Source organism: Tupaia chinensis, unplaced genomic scaffold (genome assembly GCF_000334495.1).
Source record: "Tupaia chinensis unplaced genomic scaffold, TupChi_1.0 Scaffold147869_1, whole genome shotgun sequence".
NCBI lineage: Eukaryota > Metazoa > Chordata > Mammalia > Scandentia > Tupaiidae > Tupaia > Tupaia belangeri.
Window position 1 is genome coordinate 1,118,010 of NW_006207719.1, and position 18,848 is coordinate 1,136,857.

The 18,848-nt window shown below is 41.1% G+C and overlaps 1 protein-coding gene across 1 annotated transcript in view; it reads left to right on the plus strand.

Moving 5' to 3' along the window:
• Positions 1-18,848, plus strand: part of PLBD1 (phospholipase B domain containing 1) — a 69,974-nt gene that overhangs the window by 12,429 nt on the left and 38,697 nt on the right. Inside the window, 2 exon segments of the mRNA XM_006169967.1 lie at positions 12,023-12,106; positions 13,828-13,966. Coding sequence (XP_006170029.1) covers positions 12,023-12,106; positions 13,828-13,966 — 223 coding nt within the window.

Here is an 18,848-nt window from a genome sequence, read left to right on the forward strand (position 1 = left end):
TGTTTTTTTTGAGGGTGGTTTTTTTTTTTTTTTTTTTTTTTTTTTTTTGCTATAGGGCTCATGCGCCAGAAAGACAGAGAGACAGACGGCGAGAAATCACCCCCCAGGGGGGATGGCCACGCCGCAATCCCTTCTCCTCCATTCTCCTCTCGGGATTTTGGGCACGCACACACATGTGCCCGGCGTGAGTTTAAGCCACTGGGTTTGGGACGCGAACCACAGTCGACCACATGGGAGTCCAGCGACATAGCCATTACGCTAACTATTGGTCCCACCACTGAGTAGTTTAACAAAATTGTTTTGAGCTGATATTGCCTTAGTTATGGTAAGTGAGGTGCCAATCTTAACCTGAGTACTGTGGATTATATCAGATTTTTGACTGACTAGTTACTGAGCTTAGACTGCTTTTTAAAAATTAAACTACAGGAGCTGGCAGGTGGCATGGTGGTTAAGGGCACTGGACTCCCACATGGCCAACAGTAGTTTGAGTCCCAAACCTGGCGGCTTGCTTTCTCACTTTCTCTCTCTCTCTTGCTCTCCCTCTGTTCCTCTCTGGTCAAATTAAAGTAAATAAGTAAATGGATAAAGTTAAATAAAATAACTCATTAAAAAATTAAACTACAAATTTCTCTTTTTGTTTTTTACTTAATTTTTGTTACTCTACCATATAAGACCCTGCAATGTCACACTATTTAGAGATGTAGAAAACTTTATAAATGGAATCAGATTTTGTTATTCATGTAAAAATCTGAACTTCGCATCCTCCCTTTCAAATCCTTATCCACTTTTGTACCCAGTGAGTTCTGACTGTGTTGTTTAAATTGAGCTGCAAGTGTGAAGAAATAATTTGGACCAAGGTTGTGTGAGCATAGATTAATTTATGAATGATGTATGTTATAAGTTATTAAGGAAACTGACTTGGAGGGGGCAGCTCTAATACATGAAAATATTCTCAGGATAATCATGTCTTCCTTCCATATTTTTGTTGGTATCTGTGGTAGAGAAAGCTTATAGCCTTCGAAAGGGTTTCTGACAAAGGTGACATTTCTGATATTATATCTCAGAAAAAATAAGTTTTAATATTTTTTTTGAGAGGTTTTTGCTATAGGGCGTGTGCTCTCACCAGAAAGACAGAGAGAGACAGAGAGACAGAAAGTGAGAAATCACCCCCCGGGGGGGTGGCCACGCCACAATCCCTTCTCCTGCATTCTCCTCTCAGGATCCTGGGTACGCAAGCACATGCACTCGACATGAGTTCAAGCCACCGGGTCCAGGACTCTAACCGCAGTCGACTGCATAGGAGTCCAGAGATATAGCCATTATGCCAACTGCTGGTTGTAAGTTTTAATATCTTATAGTACCTTTATTATCTTATCTTAATTTTTTATGTAAAGTATTGACCTATCATTGAGTAATTTTATTCATTTACAAGAAAAAGCCATAGAAAAGGGAGTCATTCTATTAACAAATTTTGAAATACTTATGTATTAAGAGTAAAATTACTGGGACCAGCAGGTGGCATAGTGGTTAAGACACTGGACACTCCCACACAGCTGACCAGGGTTCGAGTCCTGAATCTGATGGCTTGCTTTCTCACTTCCTCTCTCTCTCTCTCTCTCTCTCTCACCCTCTGTCTCTCTCTGGTCAAATTAAAAAATAAATGAATGATGGCAAGAGTCATCAAAGAAGGTTTCACATAAGGAGTGAGTTTGTGGGTCTGATGCTCGAGAGATGACTATTTGGCTTGGCTGGGAAGAGGGATAGAGCCATTCTGGGTAGAGGGTAACAGGACAGAGTACTAAGACACAGGCACTGAGTCTGAATGAGTAAGCTGCATTTACCGTGAGCAAGAAGTTGCCCAGTTGGAACAGAGGACAAGAGGTTTTGAAAACAAATGGAGGCGGGGAGACAGGGAGTATCAGCAAATGGTGTAGTGGTTACATCATGGGACTCCCACACAGCTGAACGCGATTCATGTCTTGGACCTGGCAGCTTGAAAATCACACGAGTATGTGTATGTGTGTATGTGTGTGTGTGTGTGTCCAAAATCCCAGAAGGAAAATGGAGAAGGGATTGCAGTGTGGCCATGCCCCCAGGAGTGATTTATTGCTTTCTCTCTGGTAAGTGTGTGGGCCCTATGGCAAAAACCTTAAAACAAATCAACCGAGGGGACCAGCAGTTAGCATAACGGCTATGTCGCTGGACTCCCACGTAGTCGACCGCGGTTCGCGTCCTGGACCCAGTGGCTTAAAACTCACGCCAGGCACGTGTGCGTGCGTGCCCAAGATCCCAAGAGAGAAATGGAGGAGAAAGGATTGTGGCGTGGCCATCCCCCCTGGGGGGAAGTTTCTACTTTCTGGCTCTCCTGTCTCTGTCTGTCTGGCGAGCGCACGGGCCCTATAGCAAAAAAAAAAAAAAAAAAAAAAAAAAGAACCAATACACACCAAAAAATAAAAAAAGAATAGGGGCTGTGTTGTCAAAGGCCTTAGATGGATCTTAGATGGATGTTCTCAGCAATTGTTCTATAGTATAAGCTTTGAGGACTCGAGTTCCTTGAATTTGAAAGATGACCTCTCTGTTCATCTCTGTCTAGTCCTTGTGTCTGTGCTAATTCTCCCCGCCTTATTTAGGATGGACTTCTCATATATTTCCAAAAGTCAGAGAGGACCTTGGCTCTGCAGAGACTTTGATAAACCACATGAAATAGGAGATATTGGTGAGCAAGAAAAAGCATGATAAAGAATGAAGGGGGTAGATGAAAAGAGAGGTCGGCATTTACATTGGAGGAGGAGGAAGAGGAAGAGAAAAAAATGGAAGAGAGTATAAAAAGAGAGGAAGGGAGGGAGGAAAAAGAAGAGAAAAAGGAAGGAGGTAGACGCATTAAAATCTAAATATATTTATAAGAGCCTTCCCATAACCTACTTTTCAGACGCTGTCATCCTAATTGCATTCCTGAAAAGTCAGATTGAGGAGGGAAGTTTCCAAATCGGTATGCGGTTAAAGGACATATTCCGTGCCCAGCTCAAAGCTAGGAATAGTGAGATGACTCACTAGTGATCAGCAGTACTCAAAAGAGACCCCTGGCAAAGGGTTGGAAAGAAGGGAGAAAGGGCAGGGGCTCTCTATTTCATTGCACATCTGACATCCAAGAGTTTATTTTGAAGAAAGAGGTATGATAAACGGAATAGAGAAGTGGGCTCACAGGGCAAGAACTCTGGAGGGAAGACAGAACGGAGGAGTTGCTAGAAGGACTCATGGGACTGCAACTCCCTGACCAAAGGCACCAGCTGCACAGCCCACCCCATGCTGCCTCAGCCAGCAATGACAGGCCATGTGGCTCACTCTGAGCAAAAGCATCTGGCATTCTCTGAAGCAAAGCAGACAAGCTTAAAACGTCAACCATCTGGGAGTGTAACAAGAGCCATCGACCAATCATGAAGAAGGAACATTGTCATAGGCCAGAGGGTTGGTTTGTTTTGTTTTCAGGTACTTATGGGACTGGTCTGAGAAGCGGCAGCATCTTCTTACACAAACATCATTTATCAACTTAAAGCATAGACTTCTGGGGCATTTTCTTAGGGTTACTTTGTAAGACCTGCGTACTAAGGCCCAGCCTTCAAGTGAGGGGCATCTGAGCCTGGCCTGGGAATGTGAGTTCACAGTGGAGGCCAAAAGAAAGAGCCTTTTCTTGTTTTCCTCTCAACTTGCAAAGTTACTCATGCAGCTGCAAAGAGCAATGGGAAGTTTAGGGCCGCCTCATTTTCCCACATCACCGCATTTAAAATGACATTTCTTGTGTTTCCTTTCACCTTGGAGGAAGGTGTATGAGAAGGTGGATATTGTGGGATGAAAAACTGAGATACTCAGATGAGAGACACTGGCCTGACCACCTTGGAAAATACCATTTGCTCCTTGCAATTTATAAAATACTTGAGATACCAAACATAAACATGTAAAGAAAATCCTCCAAAGTTATTCCTTTGAGGTAGTTGACTATGTTTTTTGTTTCTTTGAACTTTGACAACACTCCTCAGATAACAACTGGGTCTTGGGCCCAACCCCTCATAGTTTATCATGACATCAAGACCACCTTTGGCCCGCCCTGTACAAATACTTCATCACTGGCAGCAGCACCAGCAGCAGCTGGGGCCATAGCCTGGAGGAGGCACTAGCTATTTTCAGAGCCTCATTGCCTTGTCCTTCCTCACCCTCTCTTCCTTTCTCTGTTCCCCTCCAAACCCTGCTCCCTTCCCACATTCACTCACACATTCATTCACTACAAGATGTTGGCAGATTGGGAACCAGCAGTTAGCATAACGGCTATGTCGCTGGACTCTCACGTAGCCGCGTCCCGGACCCGGGGGCTTAAAACTCACACCGGGCATGTGTGCGTGCGTGCCCAAGATCCCGAGAGGAGAATGGAGGAGAAGGGATTGCGGCGTGACCATCCCCCCTGGGGGGTGATTTCTCGCTTTCTGTCTCTATGTCTCTCTCTGTCTGTCTGCCGAGCACACGTGCCCTATAGCGAAAAAATCTCTCCAAAAAAAAAAAAAGATGTTGGCATGACCATAGAAATGTTCTTCTCAAATGGACTCCTGAGACGTGTCCAGGGGGTCCCAGACTGAATACAGAGTGTTCTATTACCAGGCCTTTCAGGCAGTCCCTAATTGTTATTATTTTGTTTGCTATAGTATACACACATTCACCAGAGAGACAGACAGAGAGGGAAAATTAGAAAGCAAGCCAACACATCTAGTTCTCGAACTGTGGTCAGCCACGTGGGAGTCCAGCTCCTGAACCACCATACCACCATGCCTCCTGCCAGCCCCTCAGGCAGTCCCTTCCTAGCATCTCTTAGAACCTGAGAGCCAGGTGCTGCCTTTCCACATACACCTGGTGAAAAATTGCTAACTTCTGCAATCCACTTCAGATACAATCTTCTTGGTAAAGCTTGTTATGATTCCATTTGAGTTTCACCCTGTCAGTGCCCTGAGTGCAGAGTCTCTATTTAATACATCTTTCTATACCCCAGACATGTGGCACAGTGTTTTCCTCTCAGCAGTTACTTAATTATGCACTCATTAGGTTTAATTGAATCCTGTTGTTGCTCCAGTTCTAGTGGAGATGAATCAGAAGGATGAGGTACATATTTCCATCTAATGGAGTATGGTAGTAGTAGCCTTGGCCAAATCAGAGCTTCTTCCTTTGTTTTAACACCTACAGGGTTCCTCCCAAAGAGTTGCAAATTCAGTCTCTGATGTCTCACTAATAATGTAAAAGCTGATAAATAGTCATGATTGATTTTTAATAAAATGAGGCATGAAATCTTACTGGAAAGAATGGTGATTAATTAGGGTGTGGGACCTGGCCTGCTCTAGTTTTCAATAAAATGGCCTGGCCAATCTGTTATGTTGCTAAGGCAACTTCTGTAACTTCCTCTTCTGGAATTACTCAGTTTGAATACATCAATTCAATGCCACAGACACTTGTTTTGCTACTTTGCACCAGGCTCTGGGGATAGGAAGAAAGGTAGGAAGGAGAGTTAGCTCCTGAGCATATTCTTCAAAGGAGACTCCTTTTAGTATGTTGAGACAATATTGTTATGACTGTGATGAAAAGAGTTTCTAGCAAAATGAGAAAGTGCTCAAAGGTGGTACCTCTTTTGTTTTTGGGCCACTACCAAGAAATACCTCAACAACCTCCTTCACACCTCCAACTTGCTCCTTTTGATGTTAGAAACTGAATATGCTTCCAGGTTAAGACTCTGGGCAAAAGAGATGTAAGACTCAGCCCCACCAAAATATGAGATGTCCTATCAACTAGTAAATATCTTAAACTTAACATGGACTGCAAAATGATGATGATATGAGAACAATGAAGATGACTAACACTCATACAGCATTTACAATGTGCCAGGCACTTTTCAAAGCATTTTATGTATGTTAAATTACATAGTCTACAACAGAACTATGAGGTGTATCATTATTATCTTCGTATTATTAATGAAAAACCAGGTACAGAGAAGTTAAGTAACTAGCTAAAAGTCATAATGGTAGTAAGTAGGAGCCAGGATTGGAAGTCAGGCTGTCTAGCTACAGTTTACACATGCATACACACATGCATACACACATGCACATACATATCCACACAAGTGGGCTCGCCTCTACTCAAGAAGCCCAATATGATGTCTGATCCAAGAAGTCAAAACAATTAAAAAAGAGTAGGAGATGGTATGTGATAAGTGACAAAGAATGTGGTATTAAAATAACTCAAAATAATTTGGGAAAAGATGGATGTACATGTGTCTTCATGATTCTCAACATATGAACAAGTGTGAGAAATATAAAGGTGAGCAAAATCTTGGCCAATTTAGGAAGAAACTTACTGACTGTACATACCATAGTGACGCAGGGATGCAGATCACCCCTGGCCCACCCCCACAGTGAGACACGGGTTCTTGTTCATGGCTCACAAAGAATCTGTGCTTGTTCTCTGTGTGGGTATTCCCCTTATGATGAGGTGGTCACATGTTGGAGGGCTCCAGTTATTTTTCTCCTAATTTTGGAGTGGGTACGAAGGTCAGGAGACTCTCTTTGCCTAAAAGCTTTGGACCATAAGAGGCCATTACCTTCTTCCTGGAATGTGGTAGGACTAGGGAAAAAAAAGCCTTTGTTTTAGGTCAGTCATTAAGCTGCTACTACTACAAGCTGTCTCTGTGAGCAAATAGATCAGGGACAGTTGAGCTATTCTGTCTTCATCCCCAAACTTAGCCATTTTGTAATTTGACCTTGGGCCTGTATCCTAACAACACTCCTAAGGTTCCTATCTCCTACCTCACACTAGTTTTTTTTTGTTTGTTTATTTTGTTTTGTTTTGTTTTTTTGAGAGATTTTTGCCATAGGGTGCATGTGCGCGCCAGAGAGAGACAGAGAGACAGAAAGCAAGAAATCACCCCCCAGGGGGAATGGCCATGCTGCAATCCTTTCTCCTCCATTCTCCTCTTGGGATCTTGGGCACGCATGCACACATGTCTGGCATGAGTTAAGCTACTGGGTCTGGGACTCGAACCGTGGTCAACTACATGGGAGTTCAGCCACATAGCCATTATGCTAACTGCTGGTCCCCACACTAGTTTTTATAAGGCTTTACAATGAAGTAGTGGTTAATGGTCACAAGAATTCCTATATCATTTAGGCTTCTGTTATGGGTGTCCTTTGGCACTAACTGTGGCCCTTTTCCACCAGCTATTCTTTCGGTAGCACTTCCCATGTATTTTGGACCTATCAGCTTACTGCATAGTTTTCACTGGGCCCAGGTACTTCAGATTTCAAAGTTAGGAGTTGTGTGGTCATTGGTGCCTGACTTTAATTGTTTCACCTAATGGCACTTAATGCTATTTTGGGCCAGAAGGACAAAGGGCAGGGAAAAATGTGACTTCCATTAAGTTAAAGTGGGCTGACTGGCTTCACAGTCCTTTTTCCCTCTCAGGCTTTCCATCACGGCTCCCCTTTTGTTACTTATTCTACCTAGCTGCCTAGCCAGAATCTTCCTCAATAGGAGCTGAAGCTAAAACTAACAACACATCCATGAAGTAGATACTAGTATTATCTCTGTCCAATAAGAATTCAGATACATGGGGAAGAGAAGAATCTGGAACTCTCCAGAAAGACAGAGAGAGGACAGAAAGCGAGTCACTCCCTGGAGGGATGGCCATGCCGCAATCCCTTCTCCTCCATTCTCCTCTCGGGATTTTGGGCACACATGCACATGTGCCCAGCGTGAGTTTAAGCCACCAGGTCCAGGACTCGAACTGCGGTCGACTACATGGGAGTTCAGCGACATGACATGGCCATTATGCTAATTGCTGGTCCCAGAATCTTACTTTTGGTCATAGAGCTTTGAAGTAGTGGAGTCAACTTTGAAGTCAGAATTAAAATCCTGTACTTTTTTATTTATTTATTTATTTTTAGATTTTTGTTATAGGGTATGTGCGCTTGCCAGAGAGACAGAAAGAGAGAAATCACCCTCCTCCTGGGGGGGATGGCCATGCCACAATCCCTTCTCCTCCAGTCTCCTCTCAGGATTTTGGGAATGCATGCACACATGCCTGGTGAGAGTTTGAAGCCACCAGGTCTGGGACTTGAACCACAGCCAGCCATGTGAGAGTCCAGCATTTTAACCACTACACCACCTGTTGTCCCCCATATCCTGTATCTTAAATGTTACACTGTATTGCTCCAATGCATCAATGGTAAGGTCCCAGGCCCAGAGAAGAGAGAATGACTTTAATCTGGAGAGACTGCAAATGGATGGTATTCCTCAGAGCCCCTGAATGTTGCAAGATCAGCTGAGGTCTCCACATTCCAGGGTAGAGGTTTCTCTTCCCTTGCTATGAATGTCAGAATGACTGGGAAAAAAAAATCTAGTCTACCCACATATACACATATATACCTTTTAATAATTCTAGTTCAGTTATTTCGATCTCTCTTGTTAACCATTGTGTAGATATGCTCAGCAACTACCCTCAAGTCGAGATCAATGTTCCTCTGTTTCAGGCTTTCTCCACCTCAGCACGGTTGACATTTAGGGTTGGATTATTCCTTGTTGTGGAGGCAGTTCTTGTAGAATGTTCGGCCACATCCCTGGCCCCTGCCCACTAGATACCATTTGCATCGCCTCCCAACTCAATGTGACAACCAATAATATCTCCAGAAATGCCCTCTGGGGAGGAAATTACTCCAAGTGAGAGCCACTAATCTGAAATAGACTGAAAAATTGGCAGGGATCTAGAACTCTGGATGCAGCTAGGCAGAAGGCAGTGATGGAGTCTGTGTAAGGCATATTGATTTTTCATTTTCTTACCTGGGTGGGCATTTAATTCTATAGCCCACAAATTATTTTTTTCTAAGAAATAAAAGTTTCTTTTTATATAACTCATCCATTCCTCCTGATGGCACAGGATGTTAAAGTAGTCATTTCTACATAAACAAAATAAAGTATAATTTAATTCCAAATGTTTCATTTCTTCTCCAGCCACTTTTATCCAAAAGAGTCAGTGTTACTGAGGTGTTTTGGAGGGAGGAGAGATGTTTAATCTGTGGTTGTCGTATGTCCTCCTCTGGCATCTACCATAGTGGAACAATCTCATTTAGCCTTTGGCTTGGGTGTCTTCCCATTAGACAGCTGATGAGACTTCCGGTCCTAAGTTATATAAGTAATGCCACTTAAGGTATTTACCAGAAGCAGCACTTCTCTCTACTTGTGATAAATATCACCAACAATAGAGTCAGAAGATTTTAGGTTAATATCTTAGAAATACTGAAGGAAAATATCTAACAATATCACCCACAGACTTCTATTAAACTATTGAATAATACACTTTAGTAAGAATAATTGGGGCAGGGGGAGTTAGGGGTATAAGGAGCAATAGTTTAAAAATAGACATGGATGGGGACCAGCAGTTAGCGTAATGGCTATGTCACTGGACTCCCACATAGTCAACCGTGGTTAGAGTCCCCGACCCGGCAGCTTAAACTCATGCTGGGCGCGTGTGCATGCATGCCCAAGATCCCAAAAGGAGAATGGAGGAGAAGGGATTGTGGCGTAGCCATCCCCCTTGGGGGGGTGATTTCTCACTTTCTGTCTCTCTGTCTCTCTCTGTCCTTCTGGCGAGTGCACATGTCCTATAGCAAAAACCTCTCCAAAAAAAAAAAAAAGATAGACAGATGGGACCAGCAGATGGTGTAATGGTTACACCGCTGGACTCCCATGTAGTCAACTGGTTCGAGTCCCAGACCCAGCACCTTAAAACTCATACAAGGCACATTTGTGTGTGTGCCCAAAACCCCAAGAGGAGAATGGAGGACAAGGGACTGTGGTGTGGCCACCCCCGGAGAGTAATTTTTTGCTTTCTGTCTTTCTCTGTCTCTCTGGCAAGCACACGTGCCTTATAGCAAAAATCTCTCTCAAAAAAAAAAAAAGACAAGGAAATTAATGAAATTTGATTGTAATAGTTAAATAATCTTATGAAATGCATTTTTTAAATTAAAAGAGTAAAACTAAATCTTTGAACAATAAATGATGGGAAATATCAGTGGGACGTTAAAGTTTGCTAAAATATGCTTTCTATTTGGAGGAAGACAAAAAGATAAAATTCATTCAGACTTTATAAAAAAATATAAATGTTTTTAAAAATGATCATTAAGAAAATAGAAATTTATTTTACAGTTTCTAAACAAGCAGAAGTAAAAAGAAGGACAACAAAGGCATTATCTAAACAATGAAAACATAAAAGAGAGGACCAAAGAGAGGGATGATGAATGGAAAACAGAAAGGATTATAGAAATAAATCCAAGATATTAAATCATAATAAATATAAATGAATTATTTTCATCAATTAAAATATTTATTGTATAATATAAAGGTACTTTTAATGTTTTAAAAACAAGATTTCAAGTCAAGAGTCCCAAATATCTAGTAGTCCTGTAGAGAAAAGAAATTAAATGGAGAAACCATCAAAGTGCTGAAAAGTTTAAAGTCTGACAATGTAAGTGTTGGTGAGGTTGTAGAGAAAGGGAAAGTTTAACACGGAATGGGTAAGAATACAAATTAGTACAATCACTATGGAAAACATTTGGTTATCTCTAGTAACTTTGTAGATATATAAAATTTTCACCTAGCAATTGTGTGTGTGAGTGTGTATGTGTGTGTGTCCTAGAAGAACATGCAAATGTGTAAAAAGAGACATATATAACAATACTGAACTTGCATTAGGGTAGTGAAAAATTAAAACCAGTTAAATGTTCATCATGGAAATGCATGTATGAATTTTTAGTTATATTATGGAATACTATCAATAGTTGAAAAGAGTAAATATAGGCCCAGCCATGGTGGTACAAAGTGGAGGGTGCCACTGCACAATAACTAGGGCCACATGGAAGGCCCAGGTTCAGTTCTCAGCCCTGTCTAAACAGGCCAGGCACAGTGGTAAGCACCTGTGGTCCTGACTGGGAAGCCGGGGCAGGAAGGATCAAAAGGGGGCAAAACCATGTCAAAAGTACCTATCTCACTCTTTACTCCCCCCTCTAAATAAAAAATAATTTAAGCAGTAAGTAATAACATAAATATTTCTAAAACAATCATGTTAAGAGAAATTACAAATTAGAGTGATAGATCAGTATGATCTTAATTTATAGTTTGCCTAAAGCATGATAAATAATACTGTGTAGTTTTTATGATTAAATATTTATTGGGTTGTCAGGAAAGTCATGATGCATTTTTGCATAGAAAAATGTAGAAAAATAAGTCATGACTCTCCTGACGAGATGATATGTAGTGATAGTGAAAAAAAAAATACATGGAACAATAAATCAGAGTTGAAATTGTAGTTACCTCTGAGGAGAAGGGAGGAGAATCAGTGTCAGAACAGTGTGCACAAGAGTTTCAAGTCTATTTAATGTTTTATTTTTTTTTAAAATGTGTGGGAAAAAGAAAAATAAAATGACTTAGTAACATTGAGTAATGATACTTGGGTGTTTGTTATATTCTATGCTTTTCTAACAGTCGAAAATATTTTCAGGACCAGCAGTTAGTGTAATGGCTATGTCACTGGACTCCCACATAGTTGACCGCAGTTCGAGACCTGGACCCGGCAGCTTAAACTCATGCCAGGCGCGTGTGCGTACGTGCGTGCCCAAGATCCCGAGAGGAGAACAGAGGAGAAGGGATTGAGGCATGGTCATCCCCCCTGGTGGTGGGGGCGGGATTTCTCGCTTTCTGTCTCTCTGTCTCTCTCTGTCTTTCTGACGAGCACACGCCGTATAGCAAAAACCTCTCAAAAAAAAAAAAAAAGAAAATATTTTCCAATTTTTAATTGTGCATTTGATTAACAACACACACATATGAAATAGTAGGGAAGCTTTACAACAAGGGATACTTAGCCAAAAGACTGGGTAACTTTACTGTGATGGAGAACTCCAAGAAGAAAAACTGAAAATGTAACCATTTTCACCTGTTGTTTCAGACAGATGTATGACCACTATACCAACCTCTACCCACAGCTGATCAAGAAAGAGCCCATCATGGATAAAGTGCGGAATTTTATGATGTATGTACAATAACTTTCCTCTTCTTGTTGCTTTTAAGACAGCATTGCCCAAATGTGTAATTTTAAACAATCATTCCTTTGTCTCATTCCTTATCTATTTCTTAGCAGAACTCTAGAGCTATTTTTGTAGAAGAGTATAGCATTTTTTTGTTAATCGTATGAAAACCGTTTGCAGACATGCTCTCTAATTTCCACTCTTTCAAAGATCAGATTGAATATCATGTTATCAATTGCTAACACAGTTAGAGAAAGACGCCACCAACGCAACACAGGCAAAGTTACGCCTATGGTTTCCTTCCACATGAGTGTTCTTTTTGCAGGGATCCTTTCTCTCCCTCTTTAGGGTTTCTCCTTTATGTGGGGCTGGCAACTATTCTAGTGGGTTGTTAGCTGATATCTAAAGTTGTAACTCAACACCCTCTGAGAATATTTCCAGTTTGATACAGTTTTATGAATGTTAGGTTTTTTAATTTGTTAAAATTTGTGGGATAACAGATTAATTTGGGGACAGAAGGCGTTTGTTTTTGCCCTCTAAATCACACCCTAAGCAACCTCTTCATGACATACTTAAAGTTCTGTGAACATCAACTAGAAACCACTGGGTTTGACCCAGCTTCAGTGACCCAGGTGGTAAGAACCCACTGTGTGATGTTGGGGCCAAGCTTCAGATCTTGGATGACCTGAGCATGCTGGGTGTGCCCGTGTGTGCCTGTGATCATTGACTAGGAAGGCTGTGAGGAGGATCACAGTGTAGGGGATACCTGTGAAGGGCACCCCTCTCTTCTTGCTCATGAAAGAAAGAAACTTAAAAGGAAAAAAAAAAAAAAAAAAAGCCTGGGCTAGAGCCTTTAAAACAATGAATTATTCTATGACTCATCTAGAGATAGCTTGAATAAATAAATATCTTTTAGTATACAAACTTATGTCAAATCAAGCTATATAAAGTGCAGAGAAATAAAATAAGGTATAATAAAAGGCTATTAAAAAAAAAAAAAACTAAGACTTTTGCCAAGCATTCTAGACCAACGCATTGCAGCCAGTTTTAAGACCTAAAATGGGGAGCCCAGCAGATGTCATAGTGGTTATGATACTGAATTCCCACATGGTTGACTGTGGGGCAAGTCCTAGATTTGGTGGCTTGAAACTCACGCCTGGTACATGTGTATGCATGCCCAAGATCCCAGGAGGATGGAGGAGAAGGGATTGCAGCATGGCCATACGCCCTGGGGAGGGACATAATTTCTCTCTATCCCTCTCACTGTTTCTGTCTCTCTCTCTCCCCTGTGAGCACACATACCCTAAGGCAAAAACCTCTACCCAAAAGAAAGAACTGAAATGGAATGAACCAAAGTTAATCAACTTATCTTTATTGACTTAGTGAGACAAATACGTTTTATCCAAAGTGCGTTTGGAAGGTCTGTCCTTGACATTCTTAGGTCTCATTATCAAAGGTAGGTAAACATCACACCTGTGTTTTGGTTGTAGACAGAGCACAGAAGAAGCTATTTAAAAAAAAAAAATGTCACAGTCCTAGGCAGAAATTAAAAATCATTTAGAATTGGCCCTGAAATCCTTTGATTGAGTAGAATGTTACAAGATCTAAAACTTAAGTTGGACTAGCATAAGTATCTGAACATATAATCTCTAAATGCCTAGTTTGATTTAGCTTTGGATGAGCAACTACTAAGGCCTCATGTACAAATCTAATCTCCAATTTCCAGGAAACAAGATGAGTGGGCCCGGAAGAACATTAAAGAGTATAAGAATGACCCCTTTTGGAGACATACCGGCTATGTTATGACACAAATGGATGGGCTATATGTAGGAGCAATGAAGAGGGCTACAGTAGAAGGAACAAAGGTAAGCTTTTTAAGGATCTGTTCAAAATTTATGTGGTATGACAAGAATCTTTTAAAGAATTATTTTATTTATATTTATTTATGTATGTATTTATTTTAATTGACCAGAGAGGGACAGGGGAGGGTAAGAAAGCAAGCCACCAGGTTTGGACTGGAACCACAGTCAGTCATATGAGAGCCCAGTGCCCTTAACCACCACATCACCCTGCCAGCTCCTGACAAAAACATTGAAAACCATCTTTCAGCTCAGTCTCAGTGGTACGTTCAGTAGCATGCTGAACTGCAGTGCTGGAAGCCACATGGCCAACCACATTCAGATCTCCTGTCTGGTTGACTTAAAGGATGTTGGGTGTTGGGGCCAGCAGATAGCACAGCAGTTATGTTGCTGGACTACCACATGACTTACCATGATTCCAGTCCCAGACCCAGTGGCTTGAAATTCAGGCAACGCACATATGTGTGCATGACCAAGATCCCAGGAGGAGAATGGAGGAGAAAGGATTGCAGCATGGCTATCCCCCCTTGGGGGTGTTTCTCAGTTTCCCTCTCACTATCGCTGTCTCTGTCTCTCTCTCTCCTGTGAGCATACATGCCCTAAGGCAAAACCCCTAAAAATAAATAAATAAAGATACTACATGTTTACATGTGTGCCTAAGATACTGACAAGCTGGAGGGCTGGGAGAAAGGAAGCACAGTGTGATAAGACCCAGTCAAGGGTTCTTCTTTCTTTCTCTCTAAGGCACACACATGTGCTGTCATGAACAAAATAAATAAACTTTTATTTTTAAGACAGATTTTTGCTTTAGGGTACATGTGCTCACTTGAGAAACAGAGAGACAGAAAGTGAGAAATCACCCCTGAGGGGAATGGCCACCCTGCGATTTCTTCTCCTCCATTCTCCTCTCAAGATTTTGGGCACATAAGCTAGCATGAGTTTAAACCCCACGTGACTCTTAGGCCGCTGGGTCCAGGAGTCCAACTGTGGTCAACTGTGTGCCAGTCCAGTGGTATAACCCTTACGCCATCTGCTGGTCCCTAAACTTTTTAAAAAGAAAGAAAATTATCTTTCAAAATACATTCCATTTCAGAAGCAGATTAAATTAGGACTAGAGTATAAATTCTTTGAGGAGAAGTATTATCATATGTGTCATATTGTAGCAGCTAATTCACTGTCCTGCATAAAATCCAAGCTTAATACATGGATAAACACATGTTTCTGTGTTTTTCCATCTTTCATGATGCCGTGTTCAGGAGTAGGTTTAAAAGCCTGATATGAATGTACTGGCTTTATAACCAACCTGATGAAGCTAGTGTTGTGCTAATTAAGATAAAATGTCTAAGTGCACAAGTTCTGTGTTTCCTCATACTCTATTATATTTACATAAACACACACGCACATCATGATCCTGGGGAGAAGCTTTACTGAATTAGTAAGACTTCTAAGGTTCAATTTTATATACTTCCAAAAAATATGAATATTTTGTTTTCTAAGAGTAATAGGTGCAGGATCTTTAAAAAGTACATAGAAAATGTGTATTATGAAAAGCCTATGCATGAATTTTATTTTTGGCACTTTAATAAACTCACATTCTAGTCTCATTTTCTCACAGACTATTTTACAAATAATCATTTAATTTAATTTTCTGTATAATTATTATTATTGTTTTAATTTGAACCGAGAGAGGGGGAGGGAAAGTGAGAGACCAAGCCGCCAGGTCCAGGATTCAGACCATGGTCAGGCTTATGGGAGTCCAGCACCTTAATCACCAAATCACCTGCCAGCCCCCCTCACAAGCTTTTTAATGCACTTTTGTATATACAGTGGACAAAATGTACAAAATACAGTTTATAAAAAAGTAATGTTTCTTTCTTTTGATTACAGAGGGTATGTGCACTCATCCAGGAGAAAAACAGGGAGAGAAAGGGAGAAAGTACTCCTCAATGGGGTGTGGTTAGGCTGCAAGCCCTTCTCCTCCACTTCTCCATCATGTCAGGATCTGGGACATGTACATGCACCCACCCAGCACGTTTTCCAAACTGAGCTAATCAGACCAGGATTCAAACTACAAGAGGCCTGTAAGATCAGGTTCCCTGAGCCACTAGGCCACAAAATTGGCCCATGATGCACTTAATTCTTAAGCATATGACCTCAAACTTGCTCATAAGATTAGAAATGCAAATTGAAACTATGCCAATTCATATTTTCTTACTTATCAAAACTTGGCAAAAATTCCAAGTGGGTAACTATACTTTGTTGGCAAGGCTATGGGGGAAAAGCCACTCTTAAAACACTGGTGGAAGTGCAAAATGAAATATCGACTTCGGACAAGAATTTTGGCAGTCTGTATCAAAGTCGTATACTCACTTACTCTTCAACTCAGCAATTCCACTTTTAGTATTTTCACAAAGGCACACTGGCACAAATACAATATGGCATATGTGCAAGCCTATTTATTGCAGATAAGTTGTAACAGTAATAAACTGAAAATAGCCCAATACACAGAGGACTGGCTGCATAACTGATGCAGCTGTAAACAGAAATGAGGCAGCACTCCTTCTATTGTTCAAAGCGACCTTTGGGATTTGTTTTCAAATGTAAAAAAAGTAAGATGAAGAACAATGTGTATAATGTGTGACCTTTTACATAAGAAATGGAAACAAAGATTGACAGATTTGTGGATATACAGGTAGATTTACTTATCCTTTGAAGAAGAAACAATAATAAAAGAATAAAAACCTAAAACTAAAAAGCAAATGGTTACCTGTAAAAGAAGAAAGAGGGCTCAGCTGCTGTGGAGCGGCAGTAAGGCAAATGCCTACAAGGCTGGAAGCCATGTGGCCTTGACAACCATGGGTTGAGTTCCCAGCGCCAGCTTGAGACATGCAGGGTAGATTCAGGTGTACAAGATCCTGAGGAGCTGGGGGTCTGGGGGAAAGGAATTGGTAGCCTGTGGAAGCCCTGTCAAAGGTGTTTCTCTCTCCTCCCTTTCTTTCTCTCTCACTCTCCCCTCCCCACACCTGTGGCATGTGTGGGTATGCATTTTCAATCATAAAAAAAAAAAAAAAAAGTCCTGGAAAGAAGGAAGAAAAGCGAGTAAAGGGGATAGGAATGAAAGCTACCATTTCTGCAAATGTACCTCACTTTATAGATGTGACTTTGGAACCATGTAAATACTGTTCATAATAATAAAATACAATTTAACCACGAAGAAGAAAAGCAGTTTCTGAAAACTGAAAGCAAATCCACACAAATATATGTATATAAATTTATGGCACAAACAGAACAGTTATTTTAAGTGACATTTAAAGGCATTGCTGCAGGGACCAGCAGTTAGCATAATGGCTATGTCGCTGGACTCCCATTAGTGAACCGCGGTTCAAGTCCTGGACCCAGCGGCTTAAAATTCACGCTGAACACTTGTGCGTGTGTGCCCAAGATCCTAAGAGGAGGATAGAGGAGAAGAGATTACAGCATGGCCATGCCCCATGGGGGTGATTGCTCACTTTCTGTCTCTCTGTCTCTCTCTGCCTGGTGAGTGCATGCACCCTATAGCAAAAAAAAACCTCTCAAAAAAAAAAGTATTGCTGCACATCCTTAGTGGGATGGATTCTAAGGATAATAAGAACCAGCAGAAAAACAAACAAGAAGTCCATTACTGCATACAGTAATCTCACTTTAGTAATAACAGTGGTATTGTTATTTTGAAATTTGATATATAGAGAATTGGAAGAATAGATATAGTAAAATAAAGCAAGTAATTAATTATGTTAAATATCAAGATTTTCAGCATAGGGAAATAAATCAATGAAGTACAAACTGTTGTTTTTTAACTTGAATTACTATCATATTTTTAAAATATGTATTTCTTTGCTTAGTCACCTAAAAAGAAAGCACATGCACTCAACAAGACCAAGACAGAAAGAGAGAGAGGGGGAAAGAGGAAGAAAATACCTCTCAATGAAGCGTGGTTACACTGCAATCCCTTCTCCATTTCTCCATCCTATAGGGATTTTGCGCACACAAGCGCATGTGCCTAACGTGGTTTTCTTTCTTTTTATTCTTAAAAATAATTATTTAATATTATTTATTTATGTTAATTTACTATAGGGCACACATACTCACCAGAAAGAAGCAAAGAGAGAGAGAGAAGGAAAGTGAGAAAGCAAGCTGCCAGGTCCGATACTCTAACTGTGGTTAGCCATGTGAGAATCCAGTATCTTAACCACCTGTTGACCCCTGATGTGGTTTTCAAGCCACCAGGGATGGGATTCAAGCCATGTGGGATCTAGCTTCCTTAACCACAAGGCCATGGAACTGGCCCCCAAATTTTTGTATCTATAAGATATTTTAAAAGACTCTGGATAGGGGACAGTAGGTGACATAGTGGTTAAGGTGCTAAATTCCCACATGGCTGACTACAGGTTTGAGTCCTAGACAGAGCAGCTTGGAAAATCATGGCAGGCACATATGTGTGCACACCCAAAATCCTGAGAGGAGAATGTAGGAGAAGGGATTGTGGTGTGGCCATCCTCCCAGGAGGAGGGGAGGGGGTGATTTCCCACTTTTCCTCTCTTTGTCTTTCTCTGTCTCTCTCTGATTAACACATGCACCCTATGACAAAAACAAAATAATTTTTTAAAATAAAAAGACTCTGGATAGGCCAGCTGGTGGTAGTTAATGCAGTTCAAGTCCCTGACCTGGTAACTTGAAAAATACACAGGGTGAGAGTGTGTGCATGCCCAAAATCTCGAGTGTGTGCATGCCCAAAATCTCGAGTGTGGCCATCCCCTCTGGAGAGTACCCCTCTCTCTCTTTCCACTCCCATCTCTCAAGCATGCACCCTATAGCAAATAAAAAAAAAGAAAGAAAGAAAGAAAGAAAG